Source organism: Grampus griseus, assembly GCF_964374135.1.
Source record: "Grampus griseus genome assembly, chromosome: X".
NCBI lineage: Eukaryota > Metazoa > Chordata > Mammalia > Artiodactyla > Delphinidae > Grampus > Grampus griseus.
The window spans coordinates 59296292-59317856 of NC_138999.1; the positions used below are offsets into that span (position 1 = coordinate 59296292).

At 41.9% G+C, this 21565-nt stretch overlaps 1 protein-coding gene and 1 pseudogene across 6 annotated transcripts in view; one reads left to right on the top strand and one right to left on the bottom strand.

Moving 5' to 3' along the window:
• Nucleotides 1-21565, top strand: part of DLG3 (discs large MAGUK scaffold protein 3) — a gene marked incomplete at its 5' end in the record, with an annotated part of 59977 nt that overhangs the window by 20002 nt on the left and 18410 nt on the right. For all 5 annotated transcript variants that reach the window (XM_082681232.1, XM_082681229.1, XM_082681230.1 and 2 more), the window contains one exon: nucleotides 14698-14812. In XM_082681232.1, the coding sequence (XP_082537358.1) occupies nucleotides 14698-14812 (115 nt within the window). The remainder of the gene's footprint in view (nucleotides 1-14697; nucleotides 14813-21565) is intronic.
• Nucleotides 5531-6427, bottom strand: LOC309839807 (chromobox protein homolog 3-like; annotated as a pseudogene). Its single transcript has 2 exons — nucleotides 5909-6427; nucleotides 5531-5593 (listed from the first exon to the last, which is right to left on the bottom strand). The product of its transcript is annotated as a chromobox protein homolog 3-like (transcript).

Genomic DNA, 21565 nt, shown 5'->3' on the forward strand with positions numbered 1-21565 from the left:
TTATTTTTGGGTGTGTTGGGTTTTCATTGCTGCACGCGGGCTTTCTCTAGTTGCAGCGGGGGGGGGGGCTACTCTTCGTTGTGGTGCATGGGCTTCTCATTGCAGTGGCTTCCCTTGTTACGGAGCATGGGCTTCAGTAGTTGTGGTGCACAGGCTTAGTTGCTCCGCGGCATGTGGGGTCTTCCCAGACCAGGGCTTGAACCCTTGTCCCCTGCATTGGCAGGCGGATTCTCAGCCACTGTGCCACCAGGGAAGTCCCCATGGGCCCCAGTTTTCTGATCTGTAAAATGAGGGGACTGTGCAAAATGATCTCACATGTTTCTTCTAACTCAGATCCTGTGTTAGATAAGTGTAAGTGAGTTGTGAATTCAATTCACAAGTTCCTGTTTGTACCTAGACTGTTGTTGAATCACAGTCTTGAGATTTTGTTTGGTTGGTTGGTTGGTTGGTTTTTTTTGCGGTACGCGGGCCTCTCACTGCTGTGGCCTCTCCCGTTGCGGAGCACAAGCTCCGGACGCGCAGGCTCAGTGGCCACGGCTCACGGGCCCAGCTGCTCCGCGGCATGCGGGATCCTCCCGGACCGGGGCACGAACCCGTGTCCCCTGCATCGGCAGGCGGACCCCCAACCACTGCACCACCAGGGAAGCCCGAATCACAGTCTTGAGTTAATAACAGTCTTATTTTAATAAAGGTCTTGTCTTCCCCTCTTCTTTCCTGTGATAAGGCTTTCATCCTCTTGAAATAGATCTTTGTTTACTTTTCACCACTTTTCACTGAATTTAGATATCTTAAAAAAACAAAGACCCTAGAGATTTGGGGATTTTTCAACTTGATGAAATTAACACATTTTGTATAAATATGTGCATTGGGGATCTGGATACACATGTGTCCTTCAGATTTTCAAAAAGGAGAAAGAGAATTTTGTAAATCTTGGGTTAAATTCCAAACTAGATTATTAAGAGTTGTTTTTTTTTTTAAATGTTGAGCCTTCTTTTAATTTATCTATTTTTATTTTTGGCTGTGTTGGGTTTTTGTTTCTGTGCGAGGGCTTTCTCTAGTTGCGGCAAGCGGGGGCCACTCTTCATCGCGGTGCGCAGGCCTCTCACTGTCGTGGGCTCTCTTGTTGCAGAGCACAGGCTCCAGACACGCAGGCTTGTGGTTGTGGCTCACGGGCCAGTTGCTCCGCGGCATGTGGGATCTTCCCAGACCAGGGCTTGAACCCGTGTCCCCTGCGTCGGCAGGCATATTCTCAACCACTGCACCACCAGGGAAGCCCAAGAGTTGTTTTATAAACACTCAGAAAAAAGAAGTGGTGAGCACTGGAACCAGTATTGGTTCACTAAAGTCAAACGAATCATGTCAGACTGCCAAATTGCCTTGATGGACAGGGTTACTGGACTGGTAGACCAAGGAAATAGGGTAAATGTGGTATATCTAGATTTTAGCAATGCATTGGCAGGGCTTCTTTGGTCTACTCTTGGATAAGATGGCAAGGTGATAATAGTGATAATACATTTAAGTGGATTTGTCTGCAACTGGTTGGGTGATCCGTCCCAGAGGAAAATGATGAAGGAGTCAAGAGCAGTGAGGAGGGGAATTTCTAGTGCACGTGTGTCCTGGCTTCATCCTTGGGCCTGTCTTTTTCAGTCTGCCTCCCCATCCCCCTCAAATTATTTTATATTATAATATATATAATTTTAAAATATATAATTTTTAAAATTATATTTTTCCTGGATATATAAATATTACATTCAGATTTGTAGAAAATTGGAACATAACAAAATACAAAGTAAAAAAAGTTCAAATCACCTGTAAAACTACCTCCAGAAATAACCTCGTGTTTGTGTATATTTCCCTCCAAACTTTTATATATCATATAGTATGTATGTATCTCTTTCAAGACTCAGATCATTGTATTTAAGCAGTCTTATATCCATTCTTTTAACTTGGCATCATGCATATTTTATTAAAATGGTTTTTAATAATTAAACAATATTCCATCATGTGTGTGCCATAATTCATGTAATCATTCCCTTATTGGAGGACTTGTAGGTTGTTTGCAATTTTTTGATCTTATAAATAACACTTTGATGGATATCCTTGTATGAGGCTTTTTGTGAATCTGTGATTGTGCCTTCAGAATGAATTCTTTGGAGTGGAATTATTGGGCCAAAGGATATGAACATGTTTAAGACTTTTGATATATTTGATATATTTTGGTATATTTCTCCACCTCCACCAACCTTGCTAACATGGAGTATTATTTTTTAAAAAGCTCTGCAAATTGGATAGGTAAAAATGTTACTTAATTCATATCTTAATTTGTATTTCTTTTTCATAATAGAATTGAACATTTGTGTGTGTGTTTGTTTGTTCATCATTTTCTTTTTTTGTGTGTGGATTGCCTGTTCATACCCTTTCCCCATTTCCCTGTTGACGTATGTTCATTAGTTCTTACTGATACGTAAAAGCTTTAAAGTAGTTAGAATATTAGTTCTTTGTCATATATATTGCAGCGGTTTTCCCCATTTTGCTTTATTATTTTATTTTATTTTGATGTACAGATGTTTTGTTTTTATGTAGTCAAGTCTATCAGTGTTTTCTTTTGTGTATTTCACCTCTGCCCCTAGGTTTGGAAGGGCCTTTCCTACCCTGAGATAAAATAAATGTCTGCCTTTGTTTTATTGTAGTTATTTAATGTTTTTCTTTTTGCATTTAAAACTTTAACCTGCCTGGACTTTATTTATGAGGTAAGATAGGACACTACCTTATTTTTGCTCCAAATATTTAAGGAATACCTTGGTACCATTTATTAGATAATCCATCATTTTCGTGCTGTTTTGAAGTGCCACCTTTATTACACACGCACACACACAACCACACACACATGCTCATAATTTGGATTTGGGGTTTCTTAATTCTGTTCTGTAATATTTTACTCTGGGATTATCAGAGTAAAATATGAAAAATGACCACAGATGTTTTGACAAATAACCAGAAGGGTCTTTCTCTAGGTCGCAGTTTCTGGGTTCCTTCCACAGAAACTTGACCCAAAAGAGATTCAGTTGATACCCCAATAACTATTGTGAGAGAATTCGTGATCCTATTGGAGTGACTACTGTGAAGAACATTTGAATCTAGATTCTCAATTGACATAGTAAAACATAGAAATCAGGGAATTCCCTGGTGGTCCAGTGGTTACGCTTCCGTGTTTCCACTGCAGGGGGCCCAGGTTCGATCCCTGGTGGGGGGAAAGCCGCCGGCTGCGGCCAAAAAAAATAAAAAACAAAACAAAACAAAACATAGAAATCAGTTATATTATCTCAAGTTAGCAAGCTTAGTCATAAAATGTTGTGTGTTTCAGTCACTGTGTTGCAGCATTTCTGTTAAGTGGAAAAGATTGTTGTGAACAAGAGTACCTGCTACCTTCAGGGCAAGGTATTCATTCTCATGTTTTCTAGATGAGGTGTTTTGTCTTGGGGTGGTTCTTACATAGACTTTGACTTATGGGTTAAAGGAGCTAAAGGCTTTGTTAATCTTGCATTTGAATATACTATATGAAATTCTTTTGAATTAGAGAAAAGGCCCTATTTGAAGCTTTTACCCTGATCTGTTGGGTGATCTAGAACAGGGTGAGGAGAACCAATGGCCAGGTCCTATGAAAAACTTTTTCTTAGCTTGATGCGAGATCAAAGCATTTTTCATTCTACTCGTTTCAGACCAGGTGGCTGAATGTCATGGCACATTTATATAGTATAGCACTTTTGCTCAGTGGCCCTTCCTGCATAATCACTAAGCTCTTTAGGGGACAGAAACATCCAGTCAGTAGGGATAATCTGGATTTTTTTTATGGCATGCTGATATGGCTTGTCTTGTTTTCTGTTTTATTCCCAGTATCAGGACCCTGGTAATGTGTGTGTATGGGTGAGGAAGCACATTGTGACAGTGCAGGGACCAGAATACAATGACACTGAAGTTTCTGTTCTGGGTTAGTCATAGTTCCGAGCCCATTGTTCTAAAAGTAGAGCTGCAATTATTTTTCTTCAAGCAGCATTTGCCCATATGGAGGTCTGTTTGCAACTTTTCTGCCCTCTCATATAGCCTTAAATTCTTTTTATTGCAATTTATACTCCTTAAATTGGTATTTTTTTGACCCAAAGAGTTTAGGATTATTTGCAGATGTGAAGATTTCCTTCTTGTAGATCATATTAAAATTTTTTATTAGACTAGTCCTAGGTTTGATTTCTTATGGCCCTCATTGATTTGGTTCTAAAATCATAATTATGTCAAAATTAGAAGGGAACTGAGAAATTGTCTAGTTTTAGAGATGTCAGATTCTTTTTTTTTGAATATAAAACTTTATTGACCACTGTTCACCAGTATTTACAATAAAGTAAACAATATACAGTTGAATAACATTCTGATTACTACAAAGTTATTGTTTTTCCTGGCTTCTGCTGAACCAGTAACCCCAAATACTGAGAAGATTGAGCCTACATGTAAGGAATGGGTTGGGGTAAAGTTTGAAAAAACATGCAGGTCAAGTTTAGATTAGTAAAGTTGGTTCACTCATTTATTCCTGCAGATCCTAAATTGCCAGCATCTCTAACCATCTGATTAGGTTTCCATTAACAAGTCTGAGACATTCCATGTATCACAGTCTTTCAGTAAATACAGCACAGGGATTTCAACTTCTTATAAAAGAATGGTTTGCCAAAAGGAAGCTTTAAATGTCCATTTAACTAAGTCTTGCTTGGCTAATTAACACATACCAGAATTTTTCTAGTTTTTTCATTTCGGTTGACAGAGATAAAATTTTCCTTTCAGGGGTTTTTACATATAAAACTGCATTTATATGATGGTAGATATGGATGCAGATTCTGGTAGGGCTGCTTTAAAAAATTATCCAATTTAAATTGTTTACAGTAATTTGTCTAATTAATTACAAAATTATTTAATTTGAAAGGTTAAGACTTAAATTTTCAATTTAAGTTGAAGTGATTTCTTATATTGCTCAAAATGATAGAATCCCAGAAACATGGGCTTATCCATGGTTGTGAAAGGCTGTTTTTGTTTTGGTAAATGTGTTTAAACAATAACCAGAAAACCCCCAAACCATTTACATATGTATACACATACAAAAAACCCAGAATGGTCCTTAGGCATATATGAGTTAAATGCAAATTCTAAATTCTGATTGAGTAATGACTATGGAGATTTTCCTGCACATTTAGAAAAGCTGTTCTCTAATGCAGAGGAAGTAATATACCGTGGTATCAAACGTTCTTTTCTGCTAAAGGAAGCAACTACAGAAAGCTTTTATTTGTTCAAAGTAACCAGTGCTACAGATGCAAAACAAAAACAAAAACAAAACCCCCCAAAACCCAACAACTTCCCCAGTACTACTTCAAAACGAACATATCAAACTTGATTTTCATTAGAATGTAGTTATTTCTTCACACTAATAAATCAAAAAAATCAAGACCCAGATTTTTGATTAAAAAATATATATAAAAAGCAATGCAGACAATTATTGAGCTTCATCTTCTGGACAAGAATGCCAAGTTAGTCTCTCTTCATAAAAAACAATTACAAATAAAAACCACAGGGCCTCCCTGGTGGCGCAGTGGTTGAGAGTCCGCCTGCCGATGCAGGGGACACGGGTTTGTGCCCTGGTCCGGGAAGATCCCACATGCCACGGAGCGGCTGGGCCCGTGAGCCACGGCCGCTGAGCCTGCGTGTCCAGAGCCTGTGCTCTGCAACGGGAGAGGCCACAACAGTGAGAGGCCCATGTACCACAAAACACACACACACACACACACACACACACACACACACACACACACACACACACACACACACACACACACACACACACACACACACACACACACACACAAGCAATTACAATTTGAGGACACTTCGTATTTGCCTCTTTTGCCAGCACCAAGTCCGCCTCATCTGAATGTTTCCATTTCCTGAGAAACATGAATTCTCCACTGCTGTCTGTGGCACCAATTATTCGCTCTGGGTTGAGACCTCTGGCAAAAACCTCTTGGTTTATCAGCAGCATCTCTTTTCTTCTTTGATTTGCTATCATCAGATTCACTGTCAGATAAAGATTTTCTTTTTGTTCCATTTTTTTCTTTACCAGCTTTTTGAGAATTAAGAAATGCTTCAATTAGCTCTGGACAATCTAAATTTCCTTCGGGTTCCCAAGTATTGTCTGCATCTGTAAATCCCTTCCGCTTCAGGAAATACTCCACCTTCCCATTCACTACACGTCAGTCCGGTACTTTTTCTACCACAAATTCTTCAGGTTCTGCCTCTTCGACTTTTTTACTCTCTCCATTCTGTTTCTTTCCCATTTTTTGCAATGTAGTTTTATTGGAGGCCATTTTTTACTGCAGACTTGAAGAGCTATTATTCACCGCCTCCGAGCTGCTCCGGTCCGGGTCTGTGGCTTCCGTTAGAGGTGTCAGATTCTTTAAATAGTAGGCCCCATAATTAGAAACTAACCCAAGTAATAGGCTTCATATTATTTTATAGAGACAAGTTTGTGATTCCAAGAAATGTTGTGCTGTTTGACGATTCATGTACTTATCACCACACTGACAGGTATCTTCTTGATGGGCTTATTTTACTTTTGGCTCCATCCATTTCTTTTGAAAACATGAGCTATGTTGTTGGGACAGATGCTTGTAATTCATACAAATCCTGAGGGTTTGCACTCCAAAGGCAACTGTAGAAACCAAAAACACAATTCATACTCATCAAAATCTGTGACTCTCACGAGTTCTGTACATTTGCACAACGGGTGATTCCTCTGAGCTCAGGGCAGCTCAGCAATGGCAAATGAGGGCTGTATGAGTTTGAGATTGGAACACCTTCACTTCCATAGGAACAAACGAGCCTTTGGGCAGCTATTGCCTTGTTTTGTGTTGATAGCCAACCAAGACACATGCTGTTATTCAGCCCTGTCTTCCCTACTCAGTATTTGTGTGGGGACTCAAGGTCAGGAAGTTACATTTCTCCTTTGCATTCTATTTGTATTCCCGTCTTTCCATTGTTCCTACCTGTCACAATCTGTGTGTCTGAAGTCTGTCATCCAGTTGTCTCCCCAGCTTCATTGTCACTTCCAAATTTGGTAGGCATGGTTTTTATTTTATTTTGGAGCATTTACCTTTTATATCTTCATTCAAACCATAGGTAGTCAGTGCTTCATGCAGAGTAAGTACCCTTTTTTGCTTCCCATTGTTTCCTGTCTCTACAACATTTTCCTACCCATAATCAAATAGAACCACATAAGTCTTCTATGGGTTGAGAAACTGAGCCCCTTTCTGCTTTTCCAAATTACTGACAGATGTCATTTTTTATCCTGAGAAGACAGTTTTTCTGTCATTAGGAACGTAGATGCATTTGAGATCAAAGTCTTATAGGGGAGATGGATTTGGAGGCTTGGTTATGTGTCCATTTCATATTAGTGAATATTGTAGTTTCAGTCCTCTTTGATGCTTTATTAGGCTATTAAGTAGGTCTTGAAACCTCTGATATGTTAGTGTTTTGCAGAAGTGGTTTGTGGTTTTGTTGTTCAGTTTTTACCATTTTGGGGTCAGTGGAAGGAGAAAGTTTTGTATTCTTTTTTCTTACATTAGTTCCTGAGGAGTCAGAATTTGAGAATTACAGTGTCTAGGTTTGTCCTGTTGGATCTTTATAGTGAGTTAGCACGTTCAGTAAAGATCGTTGACTCAACAAGGGTGCAGATTGCCACGCTAAACTTTGAGAAGGAAACAAAAACCACATCAAGGAGCTTACAGTTTTGTAAAGAAAATGACATCACCACAAGTTCTGGGCACTAGATTTTAAAAAGGGAGAGGTAGTGGAGGGCCTGGAAACCACGTTAGATGAAGAATGGTTAAGGAAGTAACAATATTTAGCCTGGAGAATAGAGAACTTACTTGGAGTACATGATGGCCAGTTTCTATTATGGCTGATATTATCCCACCTTTTCCTGGTCTTTCAGGAAGAAATTCAGAAGCTGCCTTTGATCCTTTCTCACCCTACATCCAGTCAGATGTCAGATTTTCTCTCCTCTAGCTCCAGCATATTTCCTGATTCTTGCCTCTTCTTTCTGTCCTCAGTTGCCCCCACACTATGTCAAGCCTTTGAAGTCATTGTCTATACTAGTAGAACAGGTCTCTGTTATCTTTGTCGCTGTTTTCCCTTCTGTATTATGTTCTCAGAATAATCTTCCCCAAAACCGAGTTCTAATTGTATCACTTTCCTATTTAAACACTTAACAGTGGTTCCCAAAGCCTAGTAAGAAAAGTCCTATCTCAAACTCTTATAATCTGGCCCCCTAACCTTCCATCACTTCTCCTTCCCCTGTTCACACTCTACCTTCTCTTCAGTCTTATTCAGTAGTCTTGGAACCTGCTCCAGGCTTTCCCAGCTCTTTGATTTTCTTTAAACTGTTCCTTCATACAGTTATGCAGAAGAGAATCCATCATGTTTTATACTGTTTTAGACACCAAAGTAGGACCAGCTAGCAAAAGAGATGGCCCTCAATCCAAGAATTTTCTCTTGAATAGTGTTGTCTAATAATTAAGGAATACAGAGCTTCCCAACATTGGATATATTTGAGCAGAGGCTAGGGGGCTAGCTGGTTTGGATGCTGTAAAGCAGGCCCCCCTAGGGGCTGTAGGGCCTAGACAAAAAGAGAAAGCATGGTCCTCTGCTGTCAAGAAACTTAAATCTACATGTGAGGCACCACACTTATTCTCCCCACAATAGCCATAGTGATACACATACAAGCATGTTCATGTCATTCCTTTACTTAAAATCTTTCAGTGACTTCTTTCTGTTACTCTTAGGATGAAAGCAGAAATCTTTACTGTAGTCCACAAGGTCATGTATAATCTGACCTCTGTCTACCTTACAAGTCTGATCTCCTGCCAGTATTCCCTTACTTCCCTGTGATCCAGATATTTTGTACCCTCACATATGCTGTTCCTTCTGTCTGGAATGCTTTCTTTACCCCTTTTCCACGGGCTAACTCTTCATCCTTAAAGTCTCAGCTTAAATGTCGCATCCTCATGGAAACCTTTGTTAACCTCCCATCCCCCACTCAGTAGATTGGGTCACCCTGTTCGTCTTGTAGCATTTTCTTCATAGCAGTTGTCACAATCGTAATTAAAATTGTAATTAAATAGTTGTTTTTTTCATTATTGTAATTTCTAGGAACTGTTTGATTACCATTATATCCCCATCAGCTCTCATAATGCCTGGCACACTGTAGACATTTAGTTAATATTTGAATAAATAAATGAATGAATAAAACTTCTGGGTGGTGAAGGACATAAAGGATGTTCAGTGTCAGGCAGGGAGGAAAATTTCAGGACAAGGGAATAATAGGTAGGAATGAACAAATTGTGTTCAAGAGTTCCAGGCAGGTTAGATCAAAAGGGGATCTGTCTAATAAAACATGGAATAGATCGGCTGAGAGTGACAAGATGATGGTTTTAGCAGTCTTTGAAATTTTAGTTGAGATATTAAAGTTCTGTAGTTGCTGTTGAGTTATTAAAAATACCTGGACAGAGGGCTACAAGTTGGCGTTTTAGGAAGGCTTTTCAAATAAGAATCTTAAGCTGGATTGGAGTTTGGAGAGCCTGGGGGCAGACCACCAGCTAGAGCAACACAGCAGTGGTCCAGAGAGGAGATAACACAGTGTGACCTAAATCCAGGCAAGAGATAAAAATAATCATGAGAAAAGGAAAAGGCAATGACAATGGAAGTTAGAAAGAAAGATGGATTGAGGAAGCAGTTAGGAAGAACATCAGCAAAACACTGAGGAAACTCTGGTTGTGCACAGGAGGAAGGGGGCTGTCATTTACTGTACCAGGGAGGTTTGGCATGAAATTACTAAGTAGGAGGAGGCAGAGTGGTCAAGTCTAGAGGTAGATATTTCTAGAGGTAGATAAAGTATCATATAGGTGGTAGGACAAGCCCTTTGAATCAGCAGCTCCACACACAGGAGGACCTTTTCTGTGATTATGCAGAGAACATTTGAGGTTCCTCTTTGTCTATTCCAGAATGCAGTCTTGGCTTTACTTTTTCATAACCAAAAGGCTTATTAGAGTTTTTTCCCCCAAACAAAAAGATCAATCTGTCCTTAAAGGTAAATTCTGCCTCTACTTCTTCAGGAACAGAAGAGCTGCTGGAAGCTTTAGACTAGCAGTTTATCCTCACTTCCAGTCATGAAGGTTTCAGAATATTGGGGTTCATTTTGGTAGTGCCAATCAAATTTTTTCATGTGCATGTAATTTGACCCTGCATTTTCACTTCTAGGAATCTATGCTATCGAAATGCTCATACAAATATACAGAGCAGCATTGATTGTAATATAAAAAATTATAAACAATTTAAATGTATGTCTGTTGGGATATGACTGAATAAATTATGGTCTGTCCATAATATGCAATACTGTGCAGCTATTATAAAGGACGAGGTAGATCACTGTGTACTGACATGAATAGGTTTCCATTATATATCAGAATGAAAAAAGCATGTGAATCTATGTGAGTTTTGAGTGTATGTATATAAACGATATATACATGGTAGTAAGTCTGGAAGGATACATACTAAAAATCCTAACTGGTTACTTCTGGGTAGTGCGATGGGGAAATGATACAGGAATGTCCAAAGAAAAAAGTTAAAGATTTTAAAAAATCCTGTGCTACTTTTATAATTTAAAAAAGTGTAAACTCATTAGATTTCTTTGCAGGCACATTGGACAGAGGTTTCTTTTTTTTCTTTTTTTCTTTTTTTGCGGTATGTGGGCCTCTCACTGTTGTGGCGTCTCCCGTTGCGGAGCACAGACTCCGGACGCGCAGGCTCAGCGGCCATGGCTCACGGGCCCAGCCGCTCTGCGGCATGTGGGATCCTCCCGGACTGGGGCACGAACCCGTGTCCCCTGCATCGGCAGGCGGACTCTCAACCACTGCGCCACCACGGAAGCCCTCTTTTTTCTTTTTAAACATCTTTATTGGAGTATAATTGCTTTACAATGGTGTGTTAGTTTCTGCTTTATAACAAAGTGAATCAGTTATACATATACATATGTTCCTATATCTCTTCCCTCTTGCGTCTCCCTCCCTCCTACCCTCCCTATCCCACCCCTCTAGGTGGTCACAAAGCACCGAGCTGATCTCCCTGTGCTATGCGGCTGCTTCCCACTAGCTATCTATTTTACGTTTGGTAGTGTATATATTGGACAGAGGCTTCTTTAGCACTTTCCTTTCCCGTGGAATTTGCAGTTGTATTGCCAATTTTTTTTTTTTTTTTTGGAGAGCTTTCCAACCCTCTTGTCCTAACTTCCTTTTGAGACAGGCTGCAGGATACTTACCTTATCTTTTCCCTGAACTAACAAAACAAAACAAAACTCAATTCTGTAATCAAGACCAGCAGCTTCAAATTTTATTTGGCATCGGAATTACCTTGATGCTTGTTAAAAATACAGATTCCTTGGCCCACTCAGTAGGTTCTGAGTCAGTGTATCAGGGGGTAGGGTCCCAAATCCTGATCTTTCAGAGGCACCCCAGATGGTCAGTGAGAAATCCTGTTTTGGGGAATGATGTCTGATTGTCCCCTACCCCACTCCCTTTTCTCTCTGTGATTAGTAAAGAGAATGAGGGAGCAGTGACTGACTCACTGTGGATATCTTTGTGGATCACAAATGGTTGGGTTCATATGAATGGGAAAAAAATGAATATAACACAGTTCAGTAGACTTGAGATTTTAGTAATAAGTGTTGTTTCTTTAAAATAACCTGTTAGAAGTAGGCCTTTTGGATTAAAGAGGCTGGTCTGGTGGGCTTCTTAGGCAAAGACTTAGGCCTAGGAGATGCCTTTCAGCAACGGCTTTGTTATGAGTGGAAGGGGAAAAGAGGGACCTTGGCAAATTGTAAGGTCTTAGAATTCAGATGCTTTTTAGGTGAAGCTTTTGTCCTTGGAAAATGAGGCCTCTAATATTAAGATGAGGTACTATCTAAAGACTATTCTAAACAGCTTTTTGTTAGAATTATTTTTTTCTTTGTTATAAACAAAGTTTGTTAATCAGATGCCCACTGTGGGTTATTAACATCTCAAAAAGGTGTTTAAAAAACATATACTCCAATTGCTCCCAACAATTAACCTTGGGAACAAAAGCAAATGGCAATACTTCTTAACTACTTTTCCAAGCCCTCAGTGAAGCTGGCAGCCATGAGTTAAATAAACCATTAGTTTTATTAGTTTGAGAACAGAAGCATCGACTTGGGCAGAGTTTTTTAATCTGCTCCTCGTTTACCCAACAATCATTTATTCGGAGCCTACTTTGTGCCTACTGGACACTAGATAACTCTACAAATAAAAGGCAGAGACCGATGAGCAGCTAGAACTCTAAGGGGATCATCTGAATGGGGAAAAAGTGAATAAAACACTATTTAATAGGCTTGAAAGCTTAGTAGCACATAGAAAACAGAAAGTGGCTTCCTTAAAGCAATAGCCTTGTTCTCTTTCTATAGTCTATTTTAAGTGGGCTCTCTGGCCCAGCGTTATCAACCTTGGATTAGGAGCTTTGAGGAAATGGTGGTTTGGCGGTTGTTTTTAAAGGGTTATTTAAGAAATGTAGTTACTAAGCAACTGCCATGACCGGCTGCTAAGTTGGAGTTCAGTGGGCAAGCCAATTCCAAAGAAGAGAATATATAAACAAGTTGGGAGAGGGGGAATATGGCTTAAGGATAGATTGGGTGGTGGGGGTTTTTTTCTTTTTTTTTTTTCTGTGTTCAACGCATATTTCTGCCTTTTACTTATCTTGCTCAAGAAGGGGTTGCTTGGTCAGAAATCTCTTTGTCTCACCCAGTCTCCTTTTAGCCGGTGAGTGGGGAGGAGGGCCAGAAAGGAGCCAACTGGAGAGGGCTGGGCTGGAGGGCTGAGCCTTGGGGCGGGACCCGCGCCTGGGCGGCTCTAGAGGTAGATAGCCCTGCTACTGCGCGCTTGGGCCATCCAGGGCTGCCATGACAGATCGGTCACCACCTTCTACCTTTAGATTGGGAAGCCTCATTGATATTGATGTGTTGCCTTCTAACCCTCAGAATAGGGACATTGTCCAGCTGCTGTCTCTCTTTTTTTCTTTCCCCAACATTTAATGGGTGAGTCAGTGACTTAACTGCTTCCTGCAGGATTTCAGGGACAGGAGTAAGTAATGAGGACAAATCACCATAACACCAGTGCGTGCTGAATGAAAGAGCACATGAGTTTAACCAGTTGGCTTCATTGGTACCAGAGTGAACAAAAAGAAACTTTGTTGAGAAGAGGATATTTGTATGAGTTAGAACCCTATTCCCTCCTGTTTAGGCTTTTTACTGTTTCCCTTTATACCCAGCTGAAGGTCAGGTTGCTTTGCTGAGGGAAGGGGAGTGTCAGGTGTTAGAACAGGTGTTTTGTTTTCTGCCTGTAGAGTCTTACAGCCTAGATGGGGATGCTTCTTGCCAGCCCTCTGTGGTGCATGAAAATGCTTTTGTGGAATTCTTTTTTCCTGGAAATGTGTTTGTTTTTTAAAGCAGTTCCCCAACCTTCAACCCCCAGTATAAATTGTGACTTCCTTTAAAATCAGCTTGTCATAATGAAGTATGCCTGTTTTCTACCGTTTTCACAGTCTGTGCCTTAGATATATCCCATTTTATGTGGCAATTATAGACTGGCAATTATAGACCTGAAAAATGTGCGGTGTGTGTGTGTGTGTGTTTGTGGTAAATGTGAACATCATATATAAAATGTGCTAGGAGAGTGTCACAGCAAAGTAGCCCTGTAAAAAGCCTTTTATAATAATTGTATGGATAGAGTTAATTTTCCTATGTCAGGTTTTCTTACATTGGGTGTAAACCTGTAGTCACCTTTTCAGAATGATGAGACTTTTTCAGACTGTTGTAATGGTGTCAGTGGGCTACAAAGTTGGGCATGGACTTATGACCCCCCTGGCTAGATGGTTTTGGAGGAGAAAGATGTCAGCAGACTTCTGGGTTTGGGAGAATTTCTATTGTAATGTTCAATTGTTACTGAAGCCAAAGACCCTGTTTGTTAAAAGGGAAATAATTCAGGAGAGCTTTGTGATCTTCTCTTCTGATTGTGAGGTTTGTTTTTACCTTTGTACTGCATTCCAATGTCCCCCCTCAAAAAAACAAGTCATCTAGAAACAGATCATCTTTGCCTAACAGTGATATAATGGCCTCAGGTCCTTCGCTGCCCCACCACCCTGCATCTCAGGGCCATCTGTTCTCTGCAATCCACTTTTCGGGAAAGTCTCTTTTCCCATCTGCTCTCCTTGTGCCTTAGTGCCTGCTCTAAAGATTAATGAAGGCTGCACTGGAACCTCTTTCCAGTTGTTATTTTTTTTAAGGATCAGTGAGTTTTTCCATTCGATATGTCCAAATGTTACTCCTTTTTCAGGTGTATTCTTTCATTCTACTAGTCTGGGGGTGGAGAGAAATCTTTCTGTGCATTGAGGAGGTACTTTGCTTATCAAAGCAAAGATTGACTGGGCTGGCTCTGGCTGCTTTGAAGCCAAGGGTCCTCCTGGCTCTTTGGCCGCTGGCACACAGGCTTGGTGCAACTCCTTGGGTTCATTCTTTTCTTGTCCTTTCCCTTGTCTCTCTGACAGAATACAGTCGCTTTGAATCGAAGATACATGACTTGCGAGAACAAATGATGAACAGCAGTATGAGCTCTGGGTCTGGGTCCCTGCGAACGAGTGAGAAGAGGTCCTTGTACGTCAGGTAAGTCTCACCTCTGAGCACCAGGCCTTGTGCTGCACAAGGGGAGTTCCGTGCCAACCCAGCCCTTCTTGTTTAACTAGTGGGGTAGGGAGTGTGTACTCCCAGTACTAAAACAACACTTTGCACTGTATGCTCAGGTTGTGTGCTTTATGGTCAGTATCTCCTCCCTTTTGTGAGCTGGCTTCTTCCTTTTTGCTCCTGAATGACTCAGTATGGGAAATTTTCAGTTTGCTCTAATTGTAAAAGACTGTTGGGTGATTGTTGCTATTCAGCATTCAGAGAGCACTCAAATGTTCAAAGTACTTTGCTTGCAATCTGTGATTTGAGGGGAAACTTGGCATTCCCCCCTTCTACATATGCATAATAGACATCAGAATTTGTATCCGAGCATATCAGCTATCACTGTGTTCTGGTACAGGGTCTCTTTTAAGAAACCAAAGAACTGACAGGTTGCTGCTTTCTGGGTTTTTTTTTTTTAATTGTGTTCCCTCACTCCCTGTGCACTGGTCTGCTGTATCTGAATCATGGGACATGGGATGGGATGGTGTATCTTCCACAGGAAGGGTGGGTGGAATGGATATATAGCATTGAGTGTATTGCTGCTGAAAGCTGTTCTGAGATACTGTCCAAGGCTGAGCTTTTGACCCTTGAGTCACATTATAATACTTTGTCAGGTCAAAGTACAAACCTCTTAGAGAGTTGGATTGCTAAATGAACACTATGGACTCCTCCTAGAATTAGGGATAGTTTCCTTCTTCCTGCTTGGGCTTCTTGGCAAAACTCCAACAGTCTGGGGCAAGCATATTGTACCTCTCCAAGGGTAAAATCCTCGGAGAAAGAGGTGGTAGGATTACTCCTCTGAGCCGTGTGTGTGTGTGTGTGTGTGTGTGTGTGTGTGTGTGTGTGTGTGTGTGTGTGTGTGTGTGTGTGTGTGTGTGTGTGTGTGTGTGTTTAATACTTGTATCAGACTCTTGGGTTAAACTTTTTCTAGTGGCCTCTGATACCAGCTGGAAGGTGGGGAGGGGAGGCTACAGTTGCTAGTTGCCTGGCAACGTGACATCTACTCTGTCCTTGGGGTTTGAGATGACATAGCCAACCGATATAAATGCTAATTGCAGTTTTTCTCTCAGGTGCTTGATTTTCTTTTTCCTCAGTTGCTAGTTCCTGACCCTCCTGCAGGGAGAAGAGCCAAGGGAGCCCAGATTTGAGCCTCAAGCCCACTAGAACCCTTCATGGTTCTTTTCTAAAATGAACCCTCAGCTCTACTCCCTCTGTGTTGAGAGCAGCTTTCTTCACATTTGTTGTGAAGAGAGGAGAGCAGGAGGAAGGCTGGACTAGTCACTGGTGATCTTTTCAGTCTCCTGTTTTCTGTCCCTAAGCCCTTGCTCTGGATCTGCAGCCTAGACACTGGGGTGCCAATGGGGGGACTCAGAAATATGCTGTCGCCTCCCGCAAAAGGGTAATAGTTATGTGACTCGGTCAGGATTGTTCCATTCCCGTGCTTCCAGCCCCCGCAGATGTGGCACTCCAGTGTGTGTGGGAAGCTGATCTTTAGGCAAGACAGTTTCTTTGGAGAGCTTTATTTCTAAATTTCCCCTCTCTGCCTATCCTGTGCTAGAGCTCTCCCTGCCTGGGCAGGGGGAGTGGGGCATCAGCTCTCAACCTGGAAGACCTGGAACACCCTTCTCTGGTCCTGGCAAGGGACGCATTCCATCTGACTCTGGGGAGGAGGGTGGAGACTGCACTCTGTTTCTAGTGAATCAGTTTATACAGTTTATATCATCTGCCCTTAACCTTATGTAGATAATATCTGTATCCTCAGAGGAAAGTAAATATGGTTTAGAATAGTGAACATTTTTAATCACTAGAGTTCATCAAGGGAAATAATATTTTATGGCTAGATTAGCGAGCTGAGGTATTTCGCTAAGCTAACCCTCTACCAAAGCCTGAAGCCTGGCTCGCTCTATTGCTTTTTGTGCCTGTTTTTGGCCTTTTTTTACTCTACAGTAGCTTCCTTTTGTTCAGCATTTAAGTATATTCAAGGTTCTTCCATTCTTAATAAGGAAAGAAAAGAAATTCCCTTGATTACCAATAGTCCCTTAAACTATTGTCTTGTTTCTCTTCTTCTCACCACATTTGCCACATTATGTGCCAGGAAACACTGGCTCCTCAAGATGTTAAGTATTGTGTGAAAAATCAGTGGTTCAGTAAGTTGGGCAAATGCAGGATTAAACAGAGGAAAATAGGGTTCTTTACTGTGATCAATCTCTAGGAGGGACTGTACTAGGCAGTGTTTCCCCCCAAAGATAGGAGCATGGGAGCCTTATTTGGAGAAACTGGTCTTAGCATCCAGGCTTGGAAATATTGCAGTCGTCTGTACTTGCTGCTGCTATTGCTTCAAATTGCTTCTCTTTCAATAGGAAAGGAAGTGTGCATCTGCTTATCAGCATGGTGGTATGGTTCCAAGCAACTCTGAAAGGCTCCAGAGGGGCAGAAGCCCAACTCTGTCAGTAGTGACTGCTTCGCTGATTCTCTGCCATTGGTCTGATCTCTTCATATTTGTTTCTGTGTATTACCGGCTTTCTTCTTTAAAGGCTCTCTTTCTACCTTGCTGACCATTCCTCTATACGTTTCATTAGCTCTGCCCCATAAATGGCAATGTCATTTATGTTCACAGCTTCAAATCCTGTTGTGTAAATGACAACTCTGATCTCTTTACTGAACTCCAGACCCACATATCAACCACTTGTTGCACACGTGACTGGAGCTGCCCTCCCAGTGCCTCAAACAAGCAGTGTGTTCCAAATGGACCCCCACACCTACTCATCCTCCTTACTTTCCTTATCTAAACTAATTGTGTCACCCTATCATGTGGAAAAGGGATTAGATTTGTTCTGTCACCCAAGGCAGATCTCAACTCAACATAAGGAAGATAGAGCTTATGATTAACACTGTCTGAAAGTGGAATGAACTGCTTCTGGAGATAGTAAATTTTATTCTTTGTCACTGGAGGTGTTACCAAAGAGGCTGGGCAGCCATTTGTCTGAGTGTTGCAGAGCGGGTTGAAGCTAAAGATCTGCTCAGAGGCTTTTAGTAGTTCCCAGTGTCTTCAGGATGAAGGGGAACAAACAAACATTTTAAACAAACATTTACGGGAACAAACATTTAAACATTCTCTTTAAATTGCTTTTAAAATCCTTTTAATAATGCTACGAAGTAGGCATTATTATTCTTATTTTTCAGGTGAGAAAACTGAGATTCCAGTTAGACAGCTAAGAAGTTCCAAAACTGGAATTTGAACCTGGCTCTGACTAGAGCTCTCTCATCATTTCCCAAACTTGCTGATAGGAATCAGCTGGCATGCTAGTAAAAGTACAGATTCCCAGGCTCTTCTTCTATCGATTTAGATTCACCAGGTTTGGGGAAATGTATGTTTTTAACAAGCAGTCATAATGCTTAGGAATGACCACTTGTTTGTCACAATAGACATTTATTTCTGTTTCACTCGAACAACTGAACATTACACTTACTTTAGCTCCTGCCACGTGGAAAGCAGTAAAGCATGGGCCTGAGAAATTGGGCGTGGTTGTGGCGGTAGATTCAAGGAAGCGGTAGACGTGGTTCCCGCCCTCCAGCAGCTTGCCATCCACACAGATGATACTACGCAGCAGGTGGTTAAAGTGAAGGAACCCTTTACAGTGGGATTTCACCTCTAATTCTGTTTGCTGTTGTTTCCCCTTCTGACATGCTCCTCCTCCCTTCCCTTCCCCTGAATCTCTATCCTCCTCTCGTGTGCATGGGGTTGCAAAGCTGTTTTGAAGCAAATAACACCCTCTTGCAGCTGCACCGAGGCTGTAGCAGGTGAAGCCTTAGGAAGCTGCAGCCGCACTAACCACAGGGGAGATGGGATTTGTGGAGCGGGGAGCAGGAGGAAGAAGGAAAGATAGCAGTGTTTGGAAAATGAAACTTGGTTTTAAAGTCACTAGTGACTTAATGGAAAGGCCTTCCCCACCCTTCACCATACTATAGAAACACCTCTTAAATAGTATAGGCAGGGTGAACAGAGCCCCTCTTTCTGCCCAGTCTAGGGCCTTTGCTCTGCTGGTTAATTTGCCTTCCACACTAGAAAAGTCCACAAAGTATGCCTCTCTTGAGCCTTTTGCTCAGGGTCAGGGTGATTAGATGTTTAACTCAGGCCATTCTGATGTGAAGGTAGTAAAAAGACACAGGGTAGGTTAGAGTTCCAGAGACCTCCAAGTTCTACACTTGTATTTAGTTTATTTATTTATTTCATGAATGAACAAAAGACCTTATCCTCCAAAGCTTGCCAAGAGGCTTGATAGTACATTTGTAGAAATAGCTTTTGAAAGTCTGTTCCGGCTAGCCTGGCTACATTCTTTGCAGTCACAGGACAGCATCAGGCATTTTGGGAGTCCTGGCCTTCTGGCTGGCCATCTGCCATCCCAGTTTTCTTCCCACTCTAGGAAGGAAGTCATGCCCCATCTGTAGTCCTGATTCAAGAAACAATGTCAAAAAAAATGTCAGAAATATTGGCTTGGTCATCAAAGAAGGCTGGAAGGTGCTCCTTCTTCTTCACAAGCAGACATTAATTGTACACTGCTCTGTGCTTAGCCCAGGGTGGTGCTCGGGGGAGCCCAACTTTGTCTTGCTCATTAGTGAGTTTCAGTAGTGGATTAAGATGCCATCGAGGTAATATTGGCAGGCTTCACTATCTGACAGAATTTGGGAGTGATGATAATCCGCATCTTAAAAAGCAACCACAATTTATGTAGTGTTCAGGGCTACCAGAGGATGGGATAGTTTCCTGTATCAGTGATTCTGGAACTGCCTGTTGCTGGATCATATACAGACACCAGTCCTGGACTTGTAATCCCCTCAGCTGATCCAACAGGTGCTGTGAACCCTGAATATTCACACACTGTGGGTCTGTGAATGCCCCTCTAACTTCATAATTGCTCTCTAAGGCCTGAGACTCTGAGGTAGACTAAGGAGAAGAGTGCCCTCCCCTGTTCTCCATGTTCCCTTCTTCAAGGTGTGCAAGGGACTCCTGACTTGCTGCCAGCTGCACTTGCTCCTCCTGTGATGACCCACCTTGTGTCTATCTGAGTACTCAAGTTTGGACTTTTGAGTTGCTCTTCAGGAGCTGCGAGAAATTTTAACTCTTGCACTAAGGTCAAGGGCCGATTTACAGCTCTCTGTGCATCCTTTAGATGGACTAGGCAAGGGAGGGGCTGCTGAATTTTTAAGTAATATGTGCCCTTTATCTGGTACTTTCTGTCTCAGGCAGCTTGGGCTGCTGTAACAAAATACTATAGGCTGAGTGCTTGAACAATAGACATTTATTCCTCACAGTTCTGGAGGCTGGGAAGTCCAAGTTCTAGGTGCTGGCAAATTCAGGTTATGGTGAGCCCCCTCCCCCCTTCCTGGCTTGTAGATGACCACCTTCTTGCTGTGTCCTCGTGTGGCCTTTCCTGGGTGTGTTCTGAGGAGAAACAGGTCTCTTTGTCTCCTCCTCTTCTCATAAAGGACTAATGTTAGGATGAGGGCCCCTCCCTCATGACCTAATCTAAACCTAATTGCCTTCCAAAGGCCCCACCTCCAATTACCATTACATTGGGGGTTAGGGCCTCAACAAATGAACTTGGAGGGGGGAACCCAAACATTCAGCCCATAACACTGACCAAAGGAAGAAATCGATGTCTCCCAACTGGTATGGGAGGGATATACAGTGGAAGAACACTGCAGGATAGTAACTGGGAGGGTGTTCTGTGCTCCCTGCCCCAGCTTGGTCTCATCCACCATTCATGAGCATCATACGTGGCCTCAGTCCTCAAAGGGCTTTCCCCAAAGGGATATAATATGAAAGATTAGAAAACTGCAAGAGTTAAATAGCAATAAACAGAAAATATAAAGAAAGATCACTGCTAAATACGTAGTATGAATTTGGAAGAAGGAAATTTGGAGTGGGCAGGGTCACAGAGAAGGGTGGAACTTGGGTTGGGCCTCAGAGGAGCTGCTGATGGCGCAAGGGGACAGGCAGAGCCTCCCAGGCCAGACAGATGGCTGGGTCCACAGGCAAAGAGGTGGGCACACTACTAGGTGAGTACATGGAAGCAGCTACTTGCCTTTGAGGCTGTAGTGCTGAAGTGCTGTTGTTTACTTTGCTTTGAGAAACCTGCCTGACTGGTTTCCTCGGTATTTGCCATTTTCTTTGCATTCCTGTTCACTAAGACACCAGGGTGTCTGGGCCAGATGCGTATGATTTCTCTGAATCTTTCAGACCCTAAACTTTAAATTTTAGGACCCGAACTGCAGAGACTTTGGGCCTGGTAATCTGTTTACTTTGAGCTGATTATATTCCTGCTTTCCCACTTGGCAGTGAGGTCCCAGCTGAAAGGAAGATTAGGCAAAGTCCTCTGGAGCGTGTGCATCATCCCTGTGGGCAGCTCTTAGGGGATACTATTTGAAAGGTCACCACTTAAACAACATATCTTTCAAGACCTTTGACAACACCTTCTCCTTAGGAAAGACAGGCAGCGGCATTTAAAGCTGCCGCGCTGAAACTTAGCTTGGGAACTCCAACCTGCAGACCCTGGGAAGTGAGCATCTGCTTTTCGTGCTGCTGTGACTTGGCTCCAGAAGGTGGCTTCATCGCCCACTTTCTGTTTTTACGTGCCACATTTTACCTGGGACATGCTCTTTACCCTGCTCTCAAGATATCTGGCCTGGCCA